Source organism: Zonotrichia leucophrys, chromosome 23, assembly GCF_028769735.1.
Source record: "Zonotrichia leucophrys gambelii isolate GWCS_2022_RI chromosome 23, RI_Zleu_2.0, whole genome shotgun sequence".
Lineage (NCBI taxonomy): Eukaryota > Metazoa > Chordata > Aves > Passeriformes > Passerellidae > Zonotrichia > Zonotrichia leucophrys.
The window spans coordinates 4055799-4078242 of NC_088192.1; the positions used below are offsets into that span (position 1 = coordinate 4055799).

Below are 22444 nucleotides of genomic sequence, written 5' to 3' on the forward strand. Positions count from 1 at the left end.
TGCCTTGGGCATTGAAAAAGTACACATTGATGTGGCTATAAAAAAAATCAATTCCAAATTGTAGATAATTGTTTAAGCTATCAGACTTGAGGCTCATGGAGAAGAGTTTTCCCGGGACAAGTGTGTTTTCTATTAGAGTCGATATCAATCTGTCAGAAGAGCCTTTTGATTTTCAACATTTTAGACTAAATAGTTGAGTAATACTTTTGCTCTGCTCTCCCCAACTCTTTCTTCCTTTCCCTTAAGAAAACTCCCTCTTTATTGTTAGCAAGACATCTTGGGGAGCAGCCAGAAAGTCGCCGTCTCTTTCTGTGAGGGAACAGACCCAGCCAGCTTTGGGCAGGAGGTTGTGGCAGGGAGAGCTTGGCTTGGGGATGCCCTGGAGTTGGGTGCTGAATTCCCAGGTTGGAAGTGTTGGTGGGAGGGTGGTGGTGGCTCAGACCCTTTACCAGCCATTGGGGTGGGCTACAAGCCTGGATTTTGTGTCATAAGAAAAGATCCTACTGATAATGTGTGGGACCTGCATTTGAACTGGCACCTTGCTGTGGCTCTTTCCTCACCCTCCCAGATCCCCTGGCCCAAATTCCAGCAAGGGGCCAGCAGTTGGTGCTGAACTTGCAGCATCCCTGAGGCTGCAGCTGCTTGTTGTGTATCTGATAACGTGCAAGTCAGATATTTTGCTCCACTAAACTGATGTTTTGTTGTTCCATGACTCACAGCTTTTCCTTTGCTGCCCCCCATTTCAATCTTTAGCTTTTTCTCATTATGTTCTGGCCAGGACAACAAGGTCACAGATCCTTGTCCCTCTCCTCTGCTATGTGGCCTCAGCTCCTCTGCCTGACCAGGGCTGAAATGAAAGAATTTTGAGTTTATTGTGGCCTCATCTTTGTCAAATTCCAGTGAATGTGGTTACATGATGCCATCAGAATGACTCATTCCCATAATTACATATGTTCTGAGGGGTTATTCCCATTGTATTATTAAAAACTAGTGATGTTGGATTTTTGGCAGGGCTTGTCTTCCTTGTATGATCTACAGATTTTGTCAATTAACTGAAGGAAAAGTAGATTTCCAAGAGTTCAGAACAAGACCAGACTTGCTCTCAGAGCCCTTTTTCAGTGTGGTATTGAGCTCCTCTGTTTCATTAGCAGGATAAAGCAGCCTCAGCCATCTCCCTTACAGCAGCAATTCCTTGCAGAGCACAAGTGGATTTTGTAGCTCATCTTCAAAAATCACAGCGGAAGATCTTGTAGGCAGTTTATCAGCACAGCAACTCTCCCAGCTCAGTTCCTCAGGCTTGGCTTCCCCAGGATACAGGAACAGGAGGGCTCCTGGGCAAAAGGTTCCAGGTGGGACAGCAAAGACAAAGTGATCCTGGATTGTTGCCTTGAATATGGAATTCCCAAAATGGTGATTGAAGGAGGAAAAACTGAAGTCAAGAAAAAGGCAGAGAGGTGTAAGAGAGCTTTGAAAGCCAGGAAAAGTAACTTCTGGGCTCCTCTGTGGCCCTGTCAGTGCTCTAAACCAGCATTTCACCTCAGGCTGGAAATTACAATATACCACCTACCTGGCTGCCTCTCTCTTCCTGTTCTTCAAAAATCCTGGAAATTCCAGCAAGCAGCTCCAGCCAAACTTTGGTTTGGCATTCAGTTGGGTGTGATGTATTACTGAGTACATAAATGCCATCAGGGTGATTTATTGATGGTTAAATACTCTGGTATTTCTGTACTTTTAATATAGATTTTTAAAATGTGATGCCTATCATGTCTGTCTGTGAAGTCTATTGACTTCATAAAATTTGTAAATATATATCTGAATTATCCCTTTTAGTGTTCTCAGACAACGTAATCGAAACCATAGTTTTAGAGATAACCTTTTTCTCACTATCCTACTTTCTTTCCTTTAATCAAAGCTAAGATTTCTCCTGAGTGAGAAATCATTTGAACATAAACATGGGCTAAGGAGTATATATACATTACCTCCACCTCTCTGGGGGTGGAGAGTCAGTGAATTACTGTGTGAGGAGTGTGTGTGCACACAGTTCATTGACTGTAGATGATGAAAAATACAGATTTATATTACCCAGAGAGGGTTAAGAATGTGATAGAACCAACATGTGTTTGGTGACATTCATCTTCTTTAGGTTCCAAATCTCAGCAAATAAGAGAGAAATGAAACAGTTCCAAACCCACAACTGCAAGCTGCCCATTATTGTTCCCCCCATGGCATGGGATGAATTGCTCAAAATCTGAGGAAACAGACTGGAAACCATCCTGCAGATTCTGAGTTAATGGAATTCTGTCCAGCAAATAACACCAGGGAAAATGAAGCTGTTCCCTGTGCAGTGGAGCTCCTGACAAAGCATGTCTGTCTGTCTGTCTGTGCATCCAGCAGCTGCTTCTCCAGTCCAGCACCAAGCTGACCAAAGCAGAGGGTGGGAATAGGTGCAGGAACTGGAGCAGTGACATTCCCAGCCATGATCCATGATCCATGTGGTCCTTTGGCTCTCAGGAGTGGCTCCTGTATCTGTGGATATTTTTGAATCAGTTGGGTTTGACTCCAGTTTTGGTGAATAAACAAATGAAGCTGGTTCAGCAAACCCATTTATTGATTTATTTGTTTAAAGACATGTATTTTACAGTGATGCCAAGGAGACAACACCACAACAGGGTCATTTAGTGCATGGAAAGAGAGCATTCACATGTGTGTGAGTTGAGGTGACATCACCCAGCTAAGGACATCTCAGCTTGGACTGGGGAGCTCAGTGTGCAGTTCATGTTGGTCAAAGGCAAAATGTTCCTAAATTCATAACTGAACCAGCTCTCTGGGAGTGGGAATAAGCACAATTCTTGAGCTGACTCAAAAAAAAAAAAAGAAGAAAATAAATTGGATTTATTTTTTAACATTTTTTCTCCTAATTGTTCTAAAACAATTTAATTTTAAAATCACCCCTACTGAAAAATCTTGGATATTCGTAATATGCATCTTAAACTTCCTGTTGCCTTTGTCCCTTTTTCTTCCCATTTTGCTCTGAAAAAAGGAAGAAAGTAGGGGAAAGGCTACAACAGAAAGAAGTTTGTCAGATTTTCTAATAATCCCTAGAGTTCTCTAAAATAGGTTCTGTTGATTTATTACATGCAGTTTAGTTTTGAAATAGTTGTGCTAATAGTGCCAGGAGTTACTGTAGGGAATCAAGTCATTACCAGAGCCTCATGTAGGAAACTTTCCTAATGCATTTTCTTTTCCTTAATCCTCACTGAGAGCTCGCTGGGGACGTGGCTCCAGGAGGGAGCTGAGCTTCACCAGTGGGTGCTGCTAAAACTGGAAGGGAAAATGGTTCTGCTGACAAGCAAAAATACTTCTCTCACAGGCTAGAAAATAGAGCAAGGTTGGATCATTGAGCTGGGAAGCTTTCAGAAATCATATGAACATGATCCATAAACAACTTAAAGGATGACTTTTAAGAACCTCTTTCTCCCCCCTGTTTGGTATGCTGGTCGTTTATCATTGTGCTGAAATGGAATCCCCTTTCAAAGATGGAACAGCTTCTTGTTTACTTAAACACAAAGTGGACGAGAGGCTGAAAGGTTTTTCTGCCAGCAGAGCAGTCAGGGAGAGCTTGGTACAGCTCTGGAGCCCAAACAATGTGCAGCCTCCACGTCCTGCCCCGAGCCAAGGCAGCCCTGGGGTGAAGGGAGTTGGGGTGTCCTGGCTAGAGCTGAGTGCTCAGTGGGCACCAGGAGAGAACCAGGGCTGGTGACCCTCAGAGGGACAGGAGCTCTCTCCTGCACACCTGTTGACTCCAAGCCACAGAGCAGAGATGGGATGGAAGCAGTACAGCTTCCATCAGGGCTACAGATTTACCAGGGTTAATCTGGGTGAGTTTCCCCTGCCCCTCTGGTGCTATGGAAGCAGTACAGCCAAGATTGGATTCACCAGGGTTAGTCTGGGTGAGTTTCCCCTGCTCCTTGCCCTACCAGGGGAGTGGAGCTCCCAACAGCACATCCCCGATCCACCCTGTGAGCACATCCCTTGGGAGGAGAGAGCTTCTGCTGAACTCTAGAGAAATGAAATGTGTCTCTACGTATTTATACAGAGAAATCACATTTTAAAACCCCAGGGCAGTGATGGGGAGCCCCCCTGTGACCCTGCCCTGAGCAGAGCAAGCAGCAAAGCCACGCAGGGCTCACCAGTGCTTGTCCCAGTTCCTCTGCTCAGCTGGCAGCTCTGGCAGAGCAGGAGAATCCAGGGAATTCCAGCACACAGGTAGTTTCTACCCAATTCAAAAATTTGTTTTTCTCTCCTGCAGGACCTGAGCTGTGCCTTCCCCTCCCTCCTGCCACACACTGGAGTGGTGGCACCAGCTGTCCCCAGCCCCGGATTGTCCCACAGCTGGGACTGGCCAAGCAGAGTCCCAGTGTGCTTTTCTGCACAATGTGCTTTTCTGCACATAGCACTTCCATTGATTTCTACAGGAATTGTGTGAGTATGAAACAAGTGCAGAATGTGTAATGGAAAGCTGCACTGCAGATAAAAAGGAGGTAAAAAAATGCACATGTATGGATCCACTGCCCATGGCTGCTGGAGCAGACCCCAGTCACAGTCTGTATGCATTAAAAAAATGTTTCAGCAACCTGTGGTTTGTTGGAACCTCTCATTTTCTCAATCTGCTGTGTGTTAAGTGGATCCTTCAGTGGGGAGCTCCTCGGGGCTCAGGTCCCTCTTGCAAGACGGCTGATTTGTGCTGGCAGCATTTCCTGGGATTTTCTTAAAGCTTTGGTGAGTTTCCCTTCCACAAGTGAGTCTCTGTCCTGTGGGACACCAGCCTCCATAGGGGCCAAGGTATGAACCACACACTCAGGAAGCTGGTTGTCATTTGGATTTTGGGTTTTGTTTTTTTTAATTTGAAATAATTCTTTGAAGCAGATTCAGGGCAGATGCCACTGACCTCTTACCACAAACACATATTTGCAATGATAAAGTCATACAGCTTAAAACACAAAATAAGGGGTGAGGGAAGAGAAAGAGGCCCCTGTTGTGTGTGTCTGGGGGGTTCAGTCTCATCCCCTGGCTGAGTAGGGCTGTGTGCCTGGGCTCCATTTGAGGCCTTGATTATGAAATCAATCCCATGTCTGGGTCCTTCAGTGGCTCATACTCCACCTCTCCTCCCTGCAGTGTCCCCACAGAGCCCTGGGGACGCTGTGGCTTTGCTCCCACTCCTCAGCAGCGTTCTCCCACAGCCCTGGGCAGGGTGTGTGTGTGTGCAGCCTCCTTCAGGGTGTGTGTGTGGCCTCTGTCAGTCCATGGGTCAGTCTGGAGTATATGTCTGTCTCTGGACACGTTACATGATGTAGCAGTGCTCTGTTCAATAAAGCTTTCATATACATAGCAGCAATGGAGTCTTGCCATCCATGACACGCTGCCAGCTACTGGGCAGGGCTGGCGGGCGTCGCGGGCACCGTGGCCCCTCTCTGTTTGTTCTTCCTCTTCTTGGTGCCAGACTTTGTGTCTTTGGTGTCTTTCCTATTTCTGTTCCCATTATCTTGCTTTCCTTGCTCTTCCTTTTTCTTCCTTTTCCCTGCAGTAAAGCAAAGGGGCAGTGTGAGGTGGAGTGAGGGGAACAGACCAGCCCTGTCCCCCTGGTTAATTCCTGTGCATTTAATCACTGCTCAGAGCCCTTTCCCCTCAGAACACTCAGCGCAGCTGCAATCCTGGTCCATTCTGTAACAAAACAACCAAACCACCATTCATCCTGAAGACTCTAATTCCTGGGAAAAACAGATCAATTCTGGTAGAGAAGACAACTCCTACCATGGCAGCACACAGGCATGCACCCCAGGCTGCTCTCTGGCCAGGGAAGAAACTAAAATGGGGGGTTTTTTTGGCATGGGTTGGACTGGATCTTGAAGGTCTCTTCCATCCTTGCCATTCTGTCAATTCTCTAAAATAGGTGAAACCTGTGGCACACAACAAGCTGTGCCAAGCTGGGAGCTGAGCCCCCTCCACCTGCAGCTCTCCCAGGTGCCATCCCATCCCTATCCCTGCACTTCAGAGGAATCAGGAGCTGCCCAGCACATTGTGACACTGTTCAATTGGCTGACTGCCTGTCCCTGAGCTCCCTGGGCTGTGGGCAGGGATGGGAGCCCCCCAGCTCTGCTCACCTTCGGGGCACTGGCTCTTCTGCACCGTGCAGCGCCGCACCTCCGTGGTGGCCGGGCACAGGGACACGTCCCCAGCGGGCGCCTGCAGGATCCGCCGTGTCCGGTCCTCGTTGCCCTTCTTGAAGCCACAGAGCTTCCTCTTCTTGGAGCAGGGGCCCCACGGACCCCACTCACTCATTTCACATTGTGCTGCAGAGAACAAGAGAGCCCAGCTGTAACTCCTGCTCCAGGCCATCCCGGAGCCCACCTCTCCCCCACCTTAGGCTGCAAGGGAGTCTGTGTTTCCCCCAGCAGGTTCCTAAATCCCTGAGCACTCCTTCAAGTCTGTGCTTCCTAAGTCCCTGAGCACCCCTTTGAGTCTGTGCTTCCCAAGTCTCTGAGTACCCCTTTGAGTCTGTGCTTCCCCAGCAGGTTCCTAAATCCCTGAGCACCCCTTTGAGTCTGTGCTTCCCCAGCAGGTTCCTAAATCCCCTGAGCACCCCCGGTTGCTTACCAGGACTGCTGCACTCCATGGTGCCGTTGGCAGCAGCGTAGCCTTCGGGGCACGTCACGTAACATCTCCCTTTGTGCAAATACAAACCTTCCTTACATTTTGTGCAAAAGTTTCGACTGAAACACGACTCACAGTTCTCAATTTTGCATTCTGGGGGGAAGAAAAAAAGCAAAAAAAAAAATCACCAAAGCCATCATGTAGTTTGATGTGAGCAGAAGGGTCAAGAAGCTCCACACTGCCAAGCCAGGTCTCTGAGCATCCTGTGCCACTCAGGAGTGAGTTTCTTTGCCCCATTCCCTGTGCAGGACAGCCCTGTGCAGCAGCTCTCATAGCCAGGCCAGGATCAGGCAGGGTGGGAAGGTTTTGGGCTGGGGTTCAGCTGAGCATGGTCAGCCAAAGGGGATGGTGCAAAGCATCCAGCCCTGGCTCCAGCTGCAGCTGCAGGACAGGCTGCATGGAAAGGGAGCTGCATGGAAAGCTGGCTGTGAGGGTGCTGTGCATGGACCTGCCAGGGCAGTGAGCCCATGTCTCATGTCCAGCTCTTTCTGATGCTCTGGCTACAGAATTCAAGTCAGGGATTTCACTCAGAGCTGTCTGAGTCTGTTGAGCAGTAGGGCAGGAAAAGAGGCACCAAGTGCCTGAAAGGATCTCCCTCCTCACAAAGGCTGCCAGTCTGGCAACCCACGTAACAAAACTGCCCAGAGGTCCTGCAAGATCCCACATCCACAGCCTGTGCAGAGCTGAGCAGGGCTGTTCTCAGGCTGTCATGATCAGCCCTGCCTCACCCCTTCCCCAGAGCCATAGTGTTGTGCTGTGATTTCAGGGTTTACCCCAGAACCTCGGGTCCCTCCCCTGATAATTCCCTCCCAGGTGTGTCAGTCACCTCTCCTTTCCCCTCCCAGCACTGTCTGTCACTCCTGCAATTCCAGAAGGGCCCCGAGTGACTGGCAGATCCAAAGGATGCCCTCTACCCCTGGGGGCATTGGGCCATCCAGGTGTCCTTTGTCCCTTTGTCCCTCCATCCCTCCCCTCCTGTCCCTGCTTGGTGGCTCCCTGCCCCTTCCCTGCCCCTCTCCCCGGGGTTCAAAGGAACAGCAACCACGGGCTCAGGGAGTTCTGTTGGAGCTGGTGCTGCATTCAGAGGCCTGTGGGCCAGAATAAAGCTCTGCATCCAAACCCTCCATCAGAACCGACTCCATTCCTTCACCATCGCCTTAAAGCTTCTCTGCCAGAGGGAAACCTGAGGAGCAGCCCCTGTTATGGGGGGAAGCTCCATCCCAGCACCACCAGAGCTTCTGCAGGCCTGGCCTTGTCCCCACGGGCCCAACTACAGCACCCAGCCAGGCAAAAGTGTCTGTGGGGTGAAACACCACACAGGCCCACAGGCCTCTGAACCAAATAGTGCCACTCTTTGGTTCAGCAGCAAGGCCAGACAAGCTCAGGCATGTCCTGTCCAGCGATATTGGTAATAATTCCAATACCACAGCAGTCCCTGCCCTGCCCACAGCCTCCCCCAGCCCCAGACTCACTGATGCACTTGTTCATGTCCGTGTTGCGAAGGCCGAAGTAGCCCAGGGGACAGGAGGGCAGGCAAATCCCGATCTGCCGGATGTCATTGCGCTCCAGGAGGATGAAGAGTTTGGGGGAGCACCTCAGGCACCCGTTGAACTCAGAGCACAGGTCACAGCCCCTGGCACAGCCCTGGCTCAGCTCCGTGCTGACTGCAAGGGCAGCAGAGAGGCCCTGGTTAGTGCTGGGCTCTGCAGCACCAGCTGTGCCCACAAACCACAGGCACCAGCAGCAGGAAGGGCAGGAATGGGGGCACAGCAAGGCTCCTGAAGCCCTGGCACACTGGTAAGGGATGCCATAGAGCCAGAGCTGTGCCAAGGACAGGCACAAGGGTCACAACATGGCTGTGCTGAGGAGCAGGACCCTGAAACAGCCAAAGCTGTGCCCATCCCAGCCCTGAAACAGCCAGAGATGTGCCCAAGGACCCAGCACTGCCCTAGAACAGCCAGAGCTGTGCCCAAGGACCCAGCACTGTCTACCCCAGCCCTGAAACAGCCAGAGCTGTGCCCAGGGACCACCCCAGCCCTGAAACACCCACCAGCTGTGCCCAGGACCCAGGCAACAGCTGAAACAGCCACCACTGTCCACACCAGCCCTGAAACAGCCACCAGCTCTGCCCAGGGATCCACCCCAGCCCTGAAACAGCCAGAGCTGTGCCCAGGGAGCCACCCCAGGCCTGAAACTCCCACCAACTCTGCCCAGGACCCAGCACTGCCCATCCCAGCTCTGAAACAGCCCCAGCTGTGCCCAGGGACCCAGCACTGAAACAGACAGAGCTGTGCCCAGGGCCTGGCACTGCCCACCCCAGCCTTCTGTCTCCCATCCCTGGTGCCCATTGGGGCACACACTAACATGGGCATGGCCCAAGGGGTCCAGCACCTCCTGCTGCCTCCCCTGCAGTGCCTCCATGCTGAGCAGCAGAGTTCATGGCCCTGGAGCAAAACTGTTCCATTAATTCTGTCCCAGGCTGGATCTTTCCCTGACCCTGCCTACGTTAAATTCTCTCTGGCAGTCAGGAGGTGTCACTGCCCCCAAAATAGAGATGTGTTCTCAGCTCCTACATTCAGTCCAAGAAAAATACTCAATCCCATGTCTTGAGAGTTTTCTGCTTTCAATTATCATATAAAATGCTGCTTGTTTTGAAACCAATCGCATTCTTTGCAGACTAGAATGCAGGTTATTTTTATTAGTTTATTATGCAAGCCATGTCCTTGTTTATAGAAAAGCTGTGTATTTAAAAGATGTATTCTTTTAAATACCATGTTTACTACACTTCAAAAGCAAGCACAGAGCAGCACAGTGCTCAAGTGCCAGGACTAGAGGTGAGAGAGCTGCTCTGTCCCCCTGCCATGACCCAAGAGCTGCTCTGTCCTCCCACCATGACCCAAGAGCTGCTCTGTCCCCTTGCCATGACCCAAGAGCTGCCCTGTCCCTGTGCCATGACCCAAGAGCTGCTCTGTCCCCTTGCCATGACCCAAGAGCTGCTCTGTCCTCCCACCATGACCCAAGAGCTGCTCTGTCCCCTTGCCATGACCCAAGAGCTGCTCTGTCCTCCCACCATGACCCAAGAGCTGCTCTGTCCCCCTGCCATGAGCTTCCAGCCCCTGTTGCCTGTCCCAGCCCCTTTTCCAGGCCTGTGGCCTGTCCAGCCCTTTGGAACCCCAGGCAGGATGGCTCAGCCCTCAGCCTTGGAGCCGCCAGGGGGTCCCTGTCCAGACCCCAGGGTCCGCCCCATCCCTCCTGCAGCGCTGGGCTCTGGTGCCAAGCTCTGCCTCCATGGCAAAGGTATAAACTGGGCTCCCATTGGGAATTGCCCTTTATAGAATTAGCCATGATGTCAGGTTTTCCTTGTTCTCCCAGGGCTCGGCAGTCCCAGTTTTAATATAAAATCAATTTTCTATAATTTAATTTAAACCAGTTTTAATGTAAAACAGCTCTAACATGAGCTTACATAAAGGAGGGCAGTTGGCTGCTCTGGTGCCAATTCTGCCCTGCACGAGCCCCTCCAGGGACCCTCTGGGCTGGAGGGAGAACTGACCCCCCCATGGCCTCAGGGATGTTGGGAAGGATGAAAGTTTGACAAGAAAGTCTCACAGATATGTGTGCTTGGCAGAAAGATTTTGAAATGTAGAGTCTGATGAAGGAATAGAGATGGAAGCAAGTTTTGATATAGAAGAAAAGAATTGCTGAGCCAGTCTTACTGAAACGCCAAGGAGGCAAAGGGGGTGTTAGTTAAAAGGGGTTTTATGGCTTAGAGCAAAGGATAAACCCACCCCAAACAAAAAGATGTTTTTACCAAGCAGAAAGCACAGGCAGATAAAATTGCCAATGTTGCAAGTAGAAAAATGGTCTCAGAATTTTCTACTGCAAGAAAACTGAAAACCAACTTCTGGCTTAAACTGTAATGCACTGACTTTTAGTGATTGGAGAACAGTAACCTGAATATGGTAATTACAGTAGTTATGATAGGCTATAGATAATAGTTAAGGTATAGATTGGTTCTGCTGTATTGAGATGCTCAGCAAAGAAAAGTATAGAATGGATTGTGACCTAAAGAAAAGTATAGAATGCACTGTAACCTAACCTCAAGGTCTCCAGGCCTGCCTGCAGCTGGAGCTGACAGCTGTGGGCACAGGCTCTGTCACCCACAACCCTGGACTGCTGTAACCTCTTGAATACAATAAACTGCATTTTGGAGAGCAGCCTGGAGTCCCACATCCTTCATTTCAGCTCTTACATCAGGGGACAGGTCAGGGCACATGGTGAGAGGGATTTGGGGATCTCTGCAGGCTCTTGGGGCACCACAGGCCCTGCCCAGCCCCGTGTGCTGTAAACACACTCACACCATGAGAAGAAGTAGACAAGAAAAGCATTTCATACATACTTCGTCTTTGCCTCTTGCCCTTCACCACCTTGCTGCTGCCTGTTGGATCCATGGAGCTCAGAAAAACCACCACCACAAGCAGTCCAAGCTGCATAGTAACTCTCCAGAGCTGCAGCCCCTCCGTGCTGGGGTGGCTGGGGGAGCGTGCTCCACAGCTGGGGGCTCTGCTGCCCCTAAATCCTCAGAGCTGAGAGTCTGTGCACAGAGCCAGGGCTGGCACCATATCCACGAGCTGCAGCAGCAGCAGGCAGCTCAGGTAGCAGGGAACATGGCTCTGCCTTCATCCCTGTCAGCAGGGCAGGAGCTCGGCCCCAGCGCTGTCCAGGGCTCAGCTGTGGGTGTTAGGGGCTCACAGTGTCCAGGGGTGCTGGCAGGAACTGCAAAAGAAGAGGAGAAATGGGTTAATTTGACAGACAGCATCACTCCCATAATGGCTGGGGGTGAGATGGGGGGTGTGGGGTGCACTGGGGGTGCTGGCAGATGGTGGTGTAGGGAGAAGTGTGCTCCAGCCTCATCCATGAGTCCCTGTTACAGAATCCCAGAATCCCAGAATCCCAGGATCACTGAATCACAGAATCAGTCACTGAATCACAGAATCACAGAATCACGGTATCAATCACTGAATCACAGAATCAATCCCAGAATCACAAAATCAATCCCAGAAGCCCATAATCATGGAATCAATCACTGAATCACAGAATCAATCCCAGAATCACAAAATCAATCCCAGAATCACAGAGTCAATCACAGAATCACAAAATAATGAGGTTGGAAGAGACCTCTAAGATCATCATCCGACCTATGCCCTAACACCTCAACCAGACTATGGCACCAAGTGCCATGTCCAGTCTTTTTTTAAACACATCCAAAGATGGTGATTCTCCCTGGGAAGAGCATTCCAGTACTTTATTATCCTTCCAGTGAAAAACTTATTCCTAATATCCAACCTATCCCTTCCCTGACATAGCTTGAGACTAGTAACCAGTTTGAATGCTCAGTGCATCTCTGCCATCTGCCAGTGCTACAAACAGTAGTTATGGCTGGAACTTGTTTAAAACAGAGCCAGAGCCCTGGGCTGCCCTCCCCAAGAGGCAGATGGCTGCTGTGGGTGCCAGGCACTCAAGCTGTTTCCCATCAAGGGGGCACCTCTGGGGCTGGTAGTCAAGCCAGCCTGCAGTCCCCAGCCAGCCTGGTGTGTCTGGGGACGGGGTGGGATCCTCTGCCCAGAACTGCTGCCTTTCTGCTCGCAGGGAATTTCCAAACCTCCCATCTCCCGTTCACTCCCCGAGGCACAGGGCAGGGTCAGCGCTGCTGCACAGGGCTGGGAGCGGGAGCTGCTCTGCCCTGGGCTCACTGGCACAGAGAGCCTGGTGTGGGGCAGGGACAGCCTGGTGTGGGGCAGAGAGACTGGCACAGGGCAGAGAGACTGGTGTGGGGCAGGGACAGCCTGGAGAGGGGCAGAGAGAGCCTGGTGTGGGACAGAGAGCATGGTGTGGGGCAGGGACAGCCTGGTGAGGGGCTGAGAGACAGCCTGATGTGGGGGAAAGAGAGATCCTAGTGTGGGGCAGAGAGCCCAATGTGGGGCAGTGAGTCTAGCATGGGGCAGAGAGCCTGGTGTGGGGCAGAGAATCCAATGTGGAGCAGAGAACCCAACATGGGGCAGAGAGAGCCTGGCTGTGAGTGCCACGCTGCCCTCACCAATCCACGTCACAGAGTGGCCCAGTGTGCCTGGCAGCACAGAGTGATGAGATGGCAGCACCAGCAGCACAGGCTGGCACCAAACCAACAGCTCTGCATGAAATTCAGGAGAGAGAAGGAAAGCCCAGCTGCCAGCCAAGACTCCACATCTTTTCCTGAGAGTGCCCAAAGCCTTGCTCAGCTGGCTCCTGACATTTTCCCTGTACTTTCCAAGTGGTTTTCCCTGTGCCCTGTGTAAGGAAGGACAAGCTCCACGCTGCACCAAGAGCTCTGGCACTGCCAAGCCAGCTCCACTCCTCTCTGCAGCTGGCAAAGCCCTGCCAACGGCAGACATTGTGCTGGAATGGAGGCGACAACATCTGCTCTGTGAAGTCAAACGGAACAGAAAATTGTTTTAATCCCTCTCTAATAACTGCGCAATCACCGATGCCCCAAACAACGGCTGGCGACAGAGCTGGAAGTGAGCCCAGCCCCTGCCTGGGATGGTCCCCATGGGGCTGTCCCTTCTCTGCCCACCCTGCCTGGGGGACCTGCCGAGGGGCCACTGGCACAGCACCCCCTGCCCCAGCCCATCTAAGGGGGATTGTGGCCTCCAGGTGTGACTATAACCCCTCTGGAGCAGAGCACCTGGAGGGAGGGGGCTGTCCCAGCAGCATTGGGCTGCTGCGACCCGGGAATTGCTGAGCCTTGTGGCAGCCCGTGGCACCAACACTCCTGGCACTCACCTGTGCCATCACCAGTGTCCCCTAGCCCTGGTGGCTCTGAACTTTTCACTGTCCCCTCACCCTGGTGGCTCTGACCTTTTCACTGGGTGACCTGGGTATTGCTGAGCCTTGTGGCAGCCCATGGCACAAACACTCCTGGCTCTCACCTGTGCCATCACCACTGTCCCCCTCATCCTGGTGGCTCTGAACTTTTCACTGAACCTTTCCCTGCCTCCCACTCTGATGGCTCTGAACTTTTCCCTGTCCCTCTGTCCTGGTGGCTCTGAACTTTTCATTGACCCCCCACCCTGGTGTCTCTGAACTTTTCACTGTGTGACCCAGGTTTTGCTGAGCCTTGTGGCAGCCCATGGCACAAACACTCCTGGCACTCACCTGTGCCATCACCACTGTCCCCCCACCCTGATGGCTCTGAATCTTTCCCTGTCCCCTGTCTGGTGGCTCTGAATTTTCCCCGTGTCCCTGCTGTCCCTGCCAGGGCAGGAGCCCAGCTCTCACCATGTGCTTGTCATTACAGCCCACGGCTCCTCCGCAGGATTTTCAAATAAATAATTAGTCACTTGTGTAAACACCGACTTGTTCTGCACTTCCAAGCCTGTTTGCTGCAAGCTGCTTTATAAACACTGTCAAGTGCTCCAGCTGGGCTGGTGCAGCATTTAGGGAGCTGAGCACAGGGGGATCCCCTGCAGCTCCTCTGCACTTGGGGGGCAGCAGGGTCACTCAGACAGGTGCTGTGGGACAGTCCCCATGCCCAGCACAGCCACTTGTGGGGATGGCATCAGTGCAGCACAGCCCAGAGTGTCCCCAAGGAGCTGTGGAGGGACCGTGGTGCTGCTCCCGGTGTTTAATTCCGCCGTGTTTACACAACACTCCCAGCGTGGGGACAGCCCCCAGCGTGGGGACAGCAGCAGGGATGGATGTGCTGAGGGAGCCAACACAGCCCCATGTGCCAAGAGCCAGCATGAAACTCGTGGACCCCATTGCTGAGGGCAGCCAGGGCAGGAGGTGCCAGGAAAACCTTGAGATTGCAGCACGAACCAAGCGAGCACACACTTCTGTCACAGCCATCTTTTATGGAAAATCCTTTCCTTAGGATTTTTTTCTCCTGAGAAGATGAGAGTCCTCAGGAACAAAATGTAAACAATGGTTATCTGCTGCTGTGGAATGCAACAGGTGCATCTGTGATTGGTCTCATGTGGTTGTTTTTAATTAATGGCCAATCACAGTCAGCTGGCTCAAACTGACTGTCCGAGCCACAAACCTTTGTTATCGTTCCTTCTTTTTCTATTCTTAGCCAGCCTTCTAATTAAATCCTTTCTTCTATTCTTTTAGTATAGTTTTAATATAATATATATCATAAAATATTAAATCAAGCTTTCTGAAACATGGAGTTGGATCCTTGTCTCTTCCCTCATCCAAGAACCCCTGTGAACACTGTCACACACTTCTCCCTCCTGTTCCCTTGCTTTCTAGCCCAAAAGAAGCCTGGGCTTGGCTACATCTGCTGCTTCAGCGCAGAAAGGCACTCTAGGTGCTGTCTTTGAAGGTCACACAGAACCCACAGGTGTCCCAATCCCCCCACGAGCACTGGGGGTCTGTGGGGAGCTGTCTGGCTGGGCTGCCTTCCCCACCCTCCCTGCAGGACACAAGTTATGGTTCCTTCTGTTACTGCAGCCATCAGTCAAGCTCAGGTTGCTACAAGCAATTTCCAGTCTAAACATTCGCAGGATTTATGCCATTATCCAATCTACAGGAAGAATTTGGGGTAACCTGAATTGTTCTGAGTTCATTTATGGAGAGACCTGGCCCCTGGATGTGAGATGGCACTAAGCCTTGTTTGCAATTCAATCAGGATAAATTGGTCCTTGGGAGCTGCAATACAAACCAGAAAATGTAAACCATGCAGATAATTTGCCATTAGTCCTCCTCCACACAAGGTGAGAAAGACCAACATTATATCCCCAGGATATTTGAGACCTAATCCACAATAACTAAATTGCTGATATATTGCCTCTTGCTGAACCTACCAGGGATCCCAAATGTAAACAGGCTCTCCAAAGGTTTACTGAGCCTTGCAGAGAAGGACCAGATGCTGGAGTCAGGACAGACCTGGTTAGAGCAGGAATGAACCCCTGGGAGCTGCCAAGGGTCCAGCTGTGAGCTGGGGAATTTGGGTTTGCAGGAGCTGCATGGAGAATTTGAATCTCCTCTGTGTGAATGTGCTCAGAGTGGCTTCATGCAGGAGGAGTCAGGGTTTTGCAGGGGTTGTTTGGTCCCACATCTCCCAGTCCTACACCAGGGGACAGGACTCACTACCCTGAGGCCTCCTAGGCCCAGGACACACCATCCTGAGGCCTCCAACACCCAGCACACACCACTCTGAGGCCTCTAACATTCAGGACACATCACCCCAAAGCCTCCCAGCACCAGGACACACTATCCCAAGGCCTCCAGCACCCAGGACACACCACTCTGAGGCCTCTAGCACCCAGGACACACCATCCTGAGGGCTCCCAGCCCAGGAGACGCCACCCCAAAGCCTCCAGCCCCAAGACACAGCACCCTGAGGCCTCCAGCACCCAGGACACACCACCCTGAGGCCTCCCAGCCTAGGACACACCACCCCAAAGCCTCCAACACCCAGTACACACCACCCCAAATCCTCCCAGCCCCAGGACACACTATCCCAATGCCTCCAACACCCAGGACACACCACCCTGAGGCCTCCCAGCCTAGGACACACCACCCTGAGGCCTACAACAGCCAGCTCACACCACCCCAAAGCCTTCTAGCCCCAGGACACACCATCCCAAACCCTCTCAACCCCAGGGCAGACTCCAGCTCTGGAAGGTTGTGGGTGGCAGCAGCAGCTCCACACTGCTCACTCCCCAGCCTGCCTTTGTGGAGCTTTCAACAGGCTCCTCAACCACCAGAGATGGCAGCTGGTTATCCCTGGTTATCCCTAGTTATCCCTGTTCCATAGCACCCAGGGATGTGCCCTGGTGCTCCCTGAGTCCTCTCCCTGCTCTGCCTGTGCCCTGTGCCCTGTGCCCTGTTCCCTGTGCTGGTGACCCCATGGCAGAGCTCCCTGCCTGCTCCACCAGCCCCACCATGGCAGGGAAGGGCTGAGGGAGCAGCTTTGGGGCCTCATTCTCTTTGTCCATCAGCAGGGCTGGTGCTCCAGGAGCAGCTCTGTGAGTCCCTCAGCAGTGCAAGGTCCCACCAGGCCTGGCTCAGCCATCCCAGCCACCACAGGGTGTCTCACGTGCCTCTGGCAAACAGCACATGCACAGGCACAGGCAGAGCCACTTTGTTCTGCCTGATCCTTGAGGCAATAAAAGAGGGCTGCATTAAGTCCAATTTCTGAACCAGAAGGTCCTCATTTGATATCAGATCCCAGCGCCAAGTCCTGCGAAATCCCCAACCCATAAACTTCACTGAAAAAATAAAAATAAAAATAATAGAAGCCCGATCTGGCAGCAGAGCTATCCACGGCTTTGTTGAGGTCTGACTTCCTCCAGCAGCTCCTGCACTGCATTCCCTGTGCTGTGACACTGAGGAGGGGCTGCTGCTTGTGCTCCTAAAAAGCCCACCCCAATGATTTGTTCCAAAAATAAAACTTCACACCTTAGCCAAAAAAACTTTGCAAGATAAGTCTATATGTGTTATAAATATATATATAATTATATAATTATATTAGTAGTAATATATATAATTATATAATTATATTAGCAGTAATACCTTGCATCCTTCAGTGTGTGCAACAAATGATGAACAAAACTATTAAAAAAGTTTTTATCATACAAAAAACCCCATAAACTTCACTGAAAAAAATAAAAATAATAAAAGCCCAAGTGCCCAATAAGTGCCCCCAGTAAAATAAAAGCCCAATAAGTGCCCCAAGCCCCAAAAATAAAAGCCCAAATGTGCCCCACAGTAGCTGCTCAAAAAAAAACTCATCCCAATGATTTGTTCCAAAAATAGAACTTTAAAAAACCTTTGCAAGATAACTCTATGTGTGTTAAGTGTTTTAGTAATTATATTAGTAGTAATACCTTGCATACTTCAGTGTGTGCAACAGATGATGAACAAAACTATTATACAAAAAAACCATAAACTTCGCTGAAAAAAAATAAAAATAAAAGCCCAATCTGGCAGCTTTGGGCTGCCCCACAGTAGCTGCTCCAAAACAACCCCAGTGCCACAGGCCTCCCTCCAGGAGCAGAGAGCTCCAGCCCTGTAAAACATCAGGAAATGTTTTACAGGGGGATTCCCGTGGCCCTCATGCCAGCACACAGGCTGCTCTGCACAAGGAGAGCCCTGAGGCAGGCAGGCTGCAGGATCTGTGCCTGCTGCTCCTCCACAGAACCAGAGCAGCAGCTGGAGCTGCACTGGGATCACCCTGGCGGGCACAGATCTGTGTTTGGGATCTGTAGGAGCAGCAAACCTGTGTGTGTTGGGTACAGCTCTGTGTTTGGGGTCTGGCTGCAGCTGTGGGAGCAGCAAGCCTGCACACGGTGGCACAGCCAGCTGGGCTTGGCAGTGCTCAGGACATCCCTGCCTGCATCTGCAGAGCTCTTGGCATCACTGCCCTGCATTTCCAGAGCTTTCGGCTGTGCTCAGGGCATCCCTGCATCTGCAGAGCTCTTGGCTGAGCTCAGGGCATCCCTGCCCTGCATTTCTAGAGCTTTTGGCAGTGTCCAGGGTGTCCCTGAACTGCATCTGCAGAGCTCTTGGCCATGCTCAGGGCATCTGCAGAGGTTTTGGCTGTGGTCAGAGCATCCCTGCCCTGCATCTCCACAGCTTTTGCCATGCCCAGGGTATCCCTGCATTTCCAGAGCTCTTGACCGTGCTCAGGGCATTCCTGCCCTGCATTTCCAGAGCTTTTGGCTGTGCTTAGAGCCTCCCTGCACTTCCAGATCTTTCAGCAGTGCTCAGGGCATCCCTGCATTTCCAGAGCTTTTGGCATCACTGCCCTGAATCTCCAGAGCTCTTGGCCGTGCTCATGGCATCCCTGACCCGCATTCCCGAGCGTGTCCCCGCTCCCGGCTCCTCCCTGCCTCGTCCCTCAGGGTGGTGCTGCTGCTCTCGCAGCGGCCGCGCAGGGCCGGGGGAGCTGATCCAGCTCGATCCTTTATTCCAGGGTGGTTCCCAGGCGTGTTACAGCACTGACATTGCTGCCATCCTCCCCTCCAGCCTGTGCAGCCCTGGCCCCACAGCGGGGTGAGGGATGGAGTCAGGGCTTCACCCACTCTGAGCTCAGACAAAATCACTGTGAGTGGAGAACCCTCCAAAAAGAGGTAAAATCTCACCAAATAGAGAACCCTTCAAAAAGAGGCTCCACTGCATTCAGTCCCTGGCAGATCTCAGCACAGATCTGGCCACCCCAGCATTGTAAGCTCCCAGACCTCCAGGTGACAGATTTTTGTGTGTGGGTACTGCTGACCCCTGCGCAGCAGAGTGGAGGCTCCACACGTGCACACATGGACTAGGAAAGAAAGGCTAGAAAAACTAGAGAAAGAAAGTCAAATGAAAGCTGGGGGATGTTGGGAGACTTTAGAGTGACAAGGGACCTCAGAAGAAGATCATTTATGTTTCCAAAGTCATGTCATGCCCTTTGTCTGCCTGGATTATTGCCTGTATTGCCCTATTTTAATGCCTTTCACTGTAAGTGCCTTGTTAAACCCAAACCCCACCGTTCAGGGGAGCACACATGCCTGAGACTATAAAATACTCCAATCCAGTAACCCCCAGCCACATCTCACAGCTCCTGGCTCCCTCAGCACCGAGGCTGAAGCCACCCTGACCCTTGGGGAGCTGAGCCCCAGCCGAGCTGCAGGAGCCCTCACTGAATCCAGCAGCACTTCCCTGCACGTCAGCACCAGCTCACACCGCTCTAATTACTGCCATCATCCCCATTATTAATTCTCTCCCCACGGATCCCCCATTCCAGCTGCACAGAGCTGTTCCTACCCCATGCCCCCATGGGTGCCTGGCAGCAGCCTTGCCTTAGGGCTGAGCCAGCAGCAAATTCCTGCTTATCCTCCCATTGCCCCCGTGCCTGGCACCAGGGCAAGGGCAGAGGGCACAGCTGGACCCACAGCTGGAACAGAACCAGCCAGGAGCTCCAGGCAGCTGATCAACACCCCAGCTCTGTCCCTGTCCCCAGTTTGGGATGGTAATACAGTGCCAGGGGACACAGAGAGCAGCTAGGGGACACAGAGAGCTGCCCAGCTCTGTCCCTCTGTCCCCAGCCCATGATGCTAACACGGTGCCAGGGCACACACAGAGATCAGCCCAGCTCTGTCCCCCTGTCCCTGTGTTCCTGTCCCTCTGTCCCAGCCCAGGATGGGAACACAGTGCCAGGGGACACAGAGAGCAGCTAGGACAGACAGAGATCAGCCCAGCTCTGTCCCTCTGTCCCTGTCCCCAGTCTGGGATGGTAACACAGTGCAGGGGGACACAGAGAACAGCCCAGCTCTGTCCCTCTGTCCCTGTCCCCAGCCCAGATGCTAACACAGTGCCAGGGCACACAGAGATCAGTCCAGCTCTGTCCCTCTGTCCCTGTGTCCCTGTCCCCAGCCCGGACGGTGCCAGGGCACACACAGAGCTCAGCCCAGCTCCCCTGCAAGCCGCAGCAGCTCGGGGGAAGGGAGAGGAGGGAAGGGAGGGAGGGAGGAAGGGGATCCCACAGATGGTGCTGTGATCCCGCTCCGCTCTCATTGTCTGCGCTCATTATCCACGTTGCACAAGGCGAGCCCGCGGGCAGATGCTGACACGGCTCTCGGGCTCTTCATTAGCAGCCCCGCGTTGCAAAAGCTCCATCCACACAAACATGCATGCTTGAAGCCCTTACCTTCAGCTTGTCACTCCCTCATCCCTGCGGGAAAGACTCTACTGCGTTCTCAGCTTTAAAACGCTACGAGAACAACTAAAAAATTCCTCAGTTCCTCCAGAGAAAGTTACGCGCACGTTTCTGTCAAAAAAAACGAAAAATAGATTCATGGCGAGTCCATGGAGAAGCCGGGTGCGTGTGGAGGTTTTGGTGGCTCGGTTTTTGAGGCAGGTTCCTGAGGGGGTCCCGGGTTTGGCACAGAGGAACAAAACCCTCCTGCGATGTGCGGGATCCCAGCTCGGGCTGGCTCCTGCTCCCTCAGCCCACGCTGCAAAGCAGAAAGTTTGTGATCACCTCAGAGCAATTTGCACGTCCATAAATGCTGCTCTCAATCCGAAGACTCCATCCCATCCACCAGCCAGGAGGCTTTATTATTACTATTATTATTACTATTATTATTACCAGACTATGCAGCTTTGTAAAGGCATCCAGTGCAAACTCCTGCATGAGGGAATTCCACCCCACTGGTACCACCTCCTCAGACAATATCCAGCCAAAATATTGTGTGGCTGTTGCAAAACCCGGACTGGAGCTCCACAAAGGACCTTCCAGAGCCAGCAGGGTCTCAGTGAATTACTGCAGAGTGACACACCATCCAGTTGTCTTTGTAGTCTTTTTTTTTTTTTTTTAATTTATGACAGCTAATTCTGAGTTATTACTAACATTTCAGTGGTAAGTGGCGTATGAAGTCATCAGCTGTCACAACTGCATCTGTTAATAAACATGTCAGATATTAAAAGCAGCTTATTATCCTCTGGAGGGGGGGAAGGCATGAAGGCAAAGAGCTCAGAGCCTGATTGTTTTTCCACTGCTGAGGAAACACTCCTGCTCAGGGGAGCAGCATGGGACTGCCTGGGGTATCTGCCCTGCAGCACCCCTGAGCAGCCTGGGAGCTTTGCTCCCTGTGCCCTCAGCTCCCTGTGCCTCCTCCAGCAGGGTGAGCACATGGCAGAGCCTGCTCTGGGCAGGGGACAGGGGATGTCAGTGCTCAGGCACCTTCCCTGAGCCCCACCATGGCTGCTGGGGTGAGCAGATCAGCACAGGGGTGAGCAGATCCTGCACAGGGGCTCAGGGAAGGTGTCTGAGCCCCACTGTGCCTGCTGGGGTGAGCAGATTCTGCACAGAGAACACCTCAGCCCCACCATGGCTGCTGGGGTGGAGCAGATCCTGCACAGGAGCTCAGGTACCTTCCCTAAACCCCACCATGGCTGCTGGGTGAGCACATCCTGCACAGGGGTGAGAAGATCCTGCACAGGGAACACCTGAGCCCCACCATGGCTGTTGGGGTTAGCAGATCCTGCTCAGGGGCTCAGGGAAGGTGTCTGAGCCCCACTGTGCCTGCTGGGCTGAGCAGATCCTGCTCAGATGTTCCCTGGAACCCCACCGTGCCTGCTGGGGTGAGCAGATCCTGCACAGGGGTTCAGGCACCTTCCCTGAGCCCCACCACACCTGCTGGGGTGAGCAGATCCTGCTCAGGTGTTCTTTGAGCCCCATCATAGCTGCTGGGGTGACAGATCCTGCACCGAGGCTCAGGGAAGGTGTCTGAGCCCCACTGTGCCTGCTGGAGTGAGCAGATCAGCACAGGGACTCAGGAACCTTCCCTGAGCCCACATGCCTGATGGGGTGAGCAGATCAGGCGCCTGAGCACCACCATGGCTGCTGAGGTGCACAGATCTCATCAGGAACTCAGGAACCTTCCCTGAGCCCCACCACACCTGCTGGGGTGAGCAGATCCTGCTCAGGTGTTCCTTAAGCCCCACCATAGCTGCTGGGGTGACAGATCCTGCTCAGGGTTCTCAGGCACCTTCCTTGAGCCTCACCATGGCTGCTGGGGTGAGCAGATCAGCACAGGGACTCAGGAACCTTCCCTGAGCTCCACCATGGCTGCTGGGGTGAGCAGATCCTGCACAGGGGCTCAGGTGCTCCCAGGAGCCCTGGCCAGTGCTCCTGTACAAGCCCCAGTGCTCCTGTTCAAGCCACACAGAGGAGCTGGTGGCCACCAGCCCCCCGAGGGCCAGCAGC

The 22444-nt window shown here is 52.4% G+C and overlaps 1 protein-coding gene across 6 annotated transcripts in view; it reads right to left on the bottom strand.

The window, feature by feature from the left end:
• Nucleotides 1-2663: 2663 nt before the first annotated feature.
• RSPO1 (R-spondin 1) overlaps nt 2664-22444 on the bottom strand; it is a 33366-nt gene continuing 13585 nt past the window's right edge. For 2 of the 6 annotated variants that reach the window (XM_064731409.1, XM_064731405.1), the window contains exons 2-6: nt 11108-11484; nt 8184-8375; nt 6655-6804; nt 6162-6350; nt 2664-5578 (exon numbers count right to left, since the gene is read on the bottom strand). In XM_064731409.1, the coding sequence (XP_064587479.1) occupies nt 5427-5578; nt 6162-6350; nt 6655-6804; nt 8184-8375; nt 11108-11201 (777 nt within the window). In that variant the 5' untranslated portion in view covers nt 11202-11484 and the 3' untranslated portion in view covers nt 2664-5426. Of the gene's footprint in view, nt 5579-6161; nt 6351-6654; nt 6805-8183; nt 8376-11107; nt 11485-13321; nt 13360-14025; nt 14098-20383; nt 20795-22444 lie in introns of those variants that run through there. The other 4 variants (XM_064731408.1, XM_064731404.1, XM_064731407.1 and 1 more) reach the window with 4 other exon arrangements.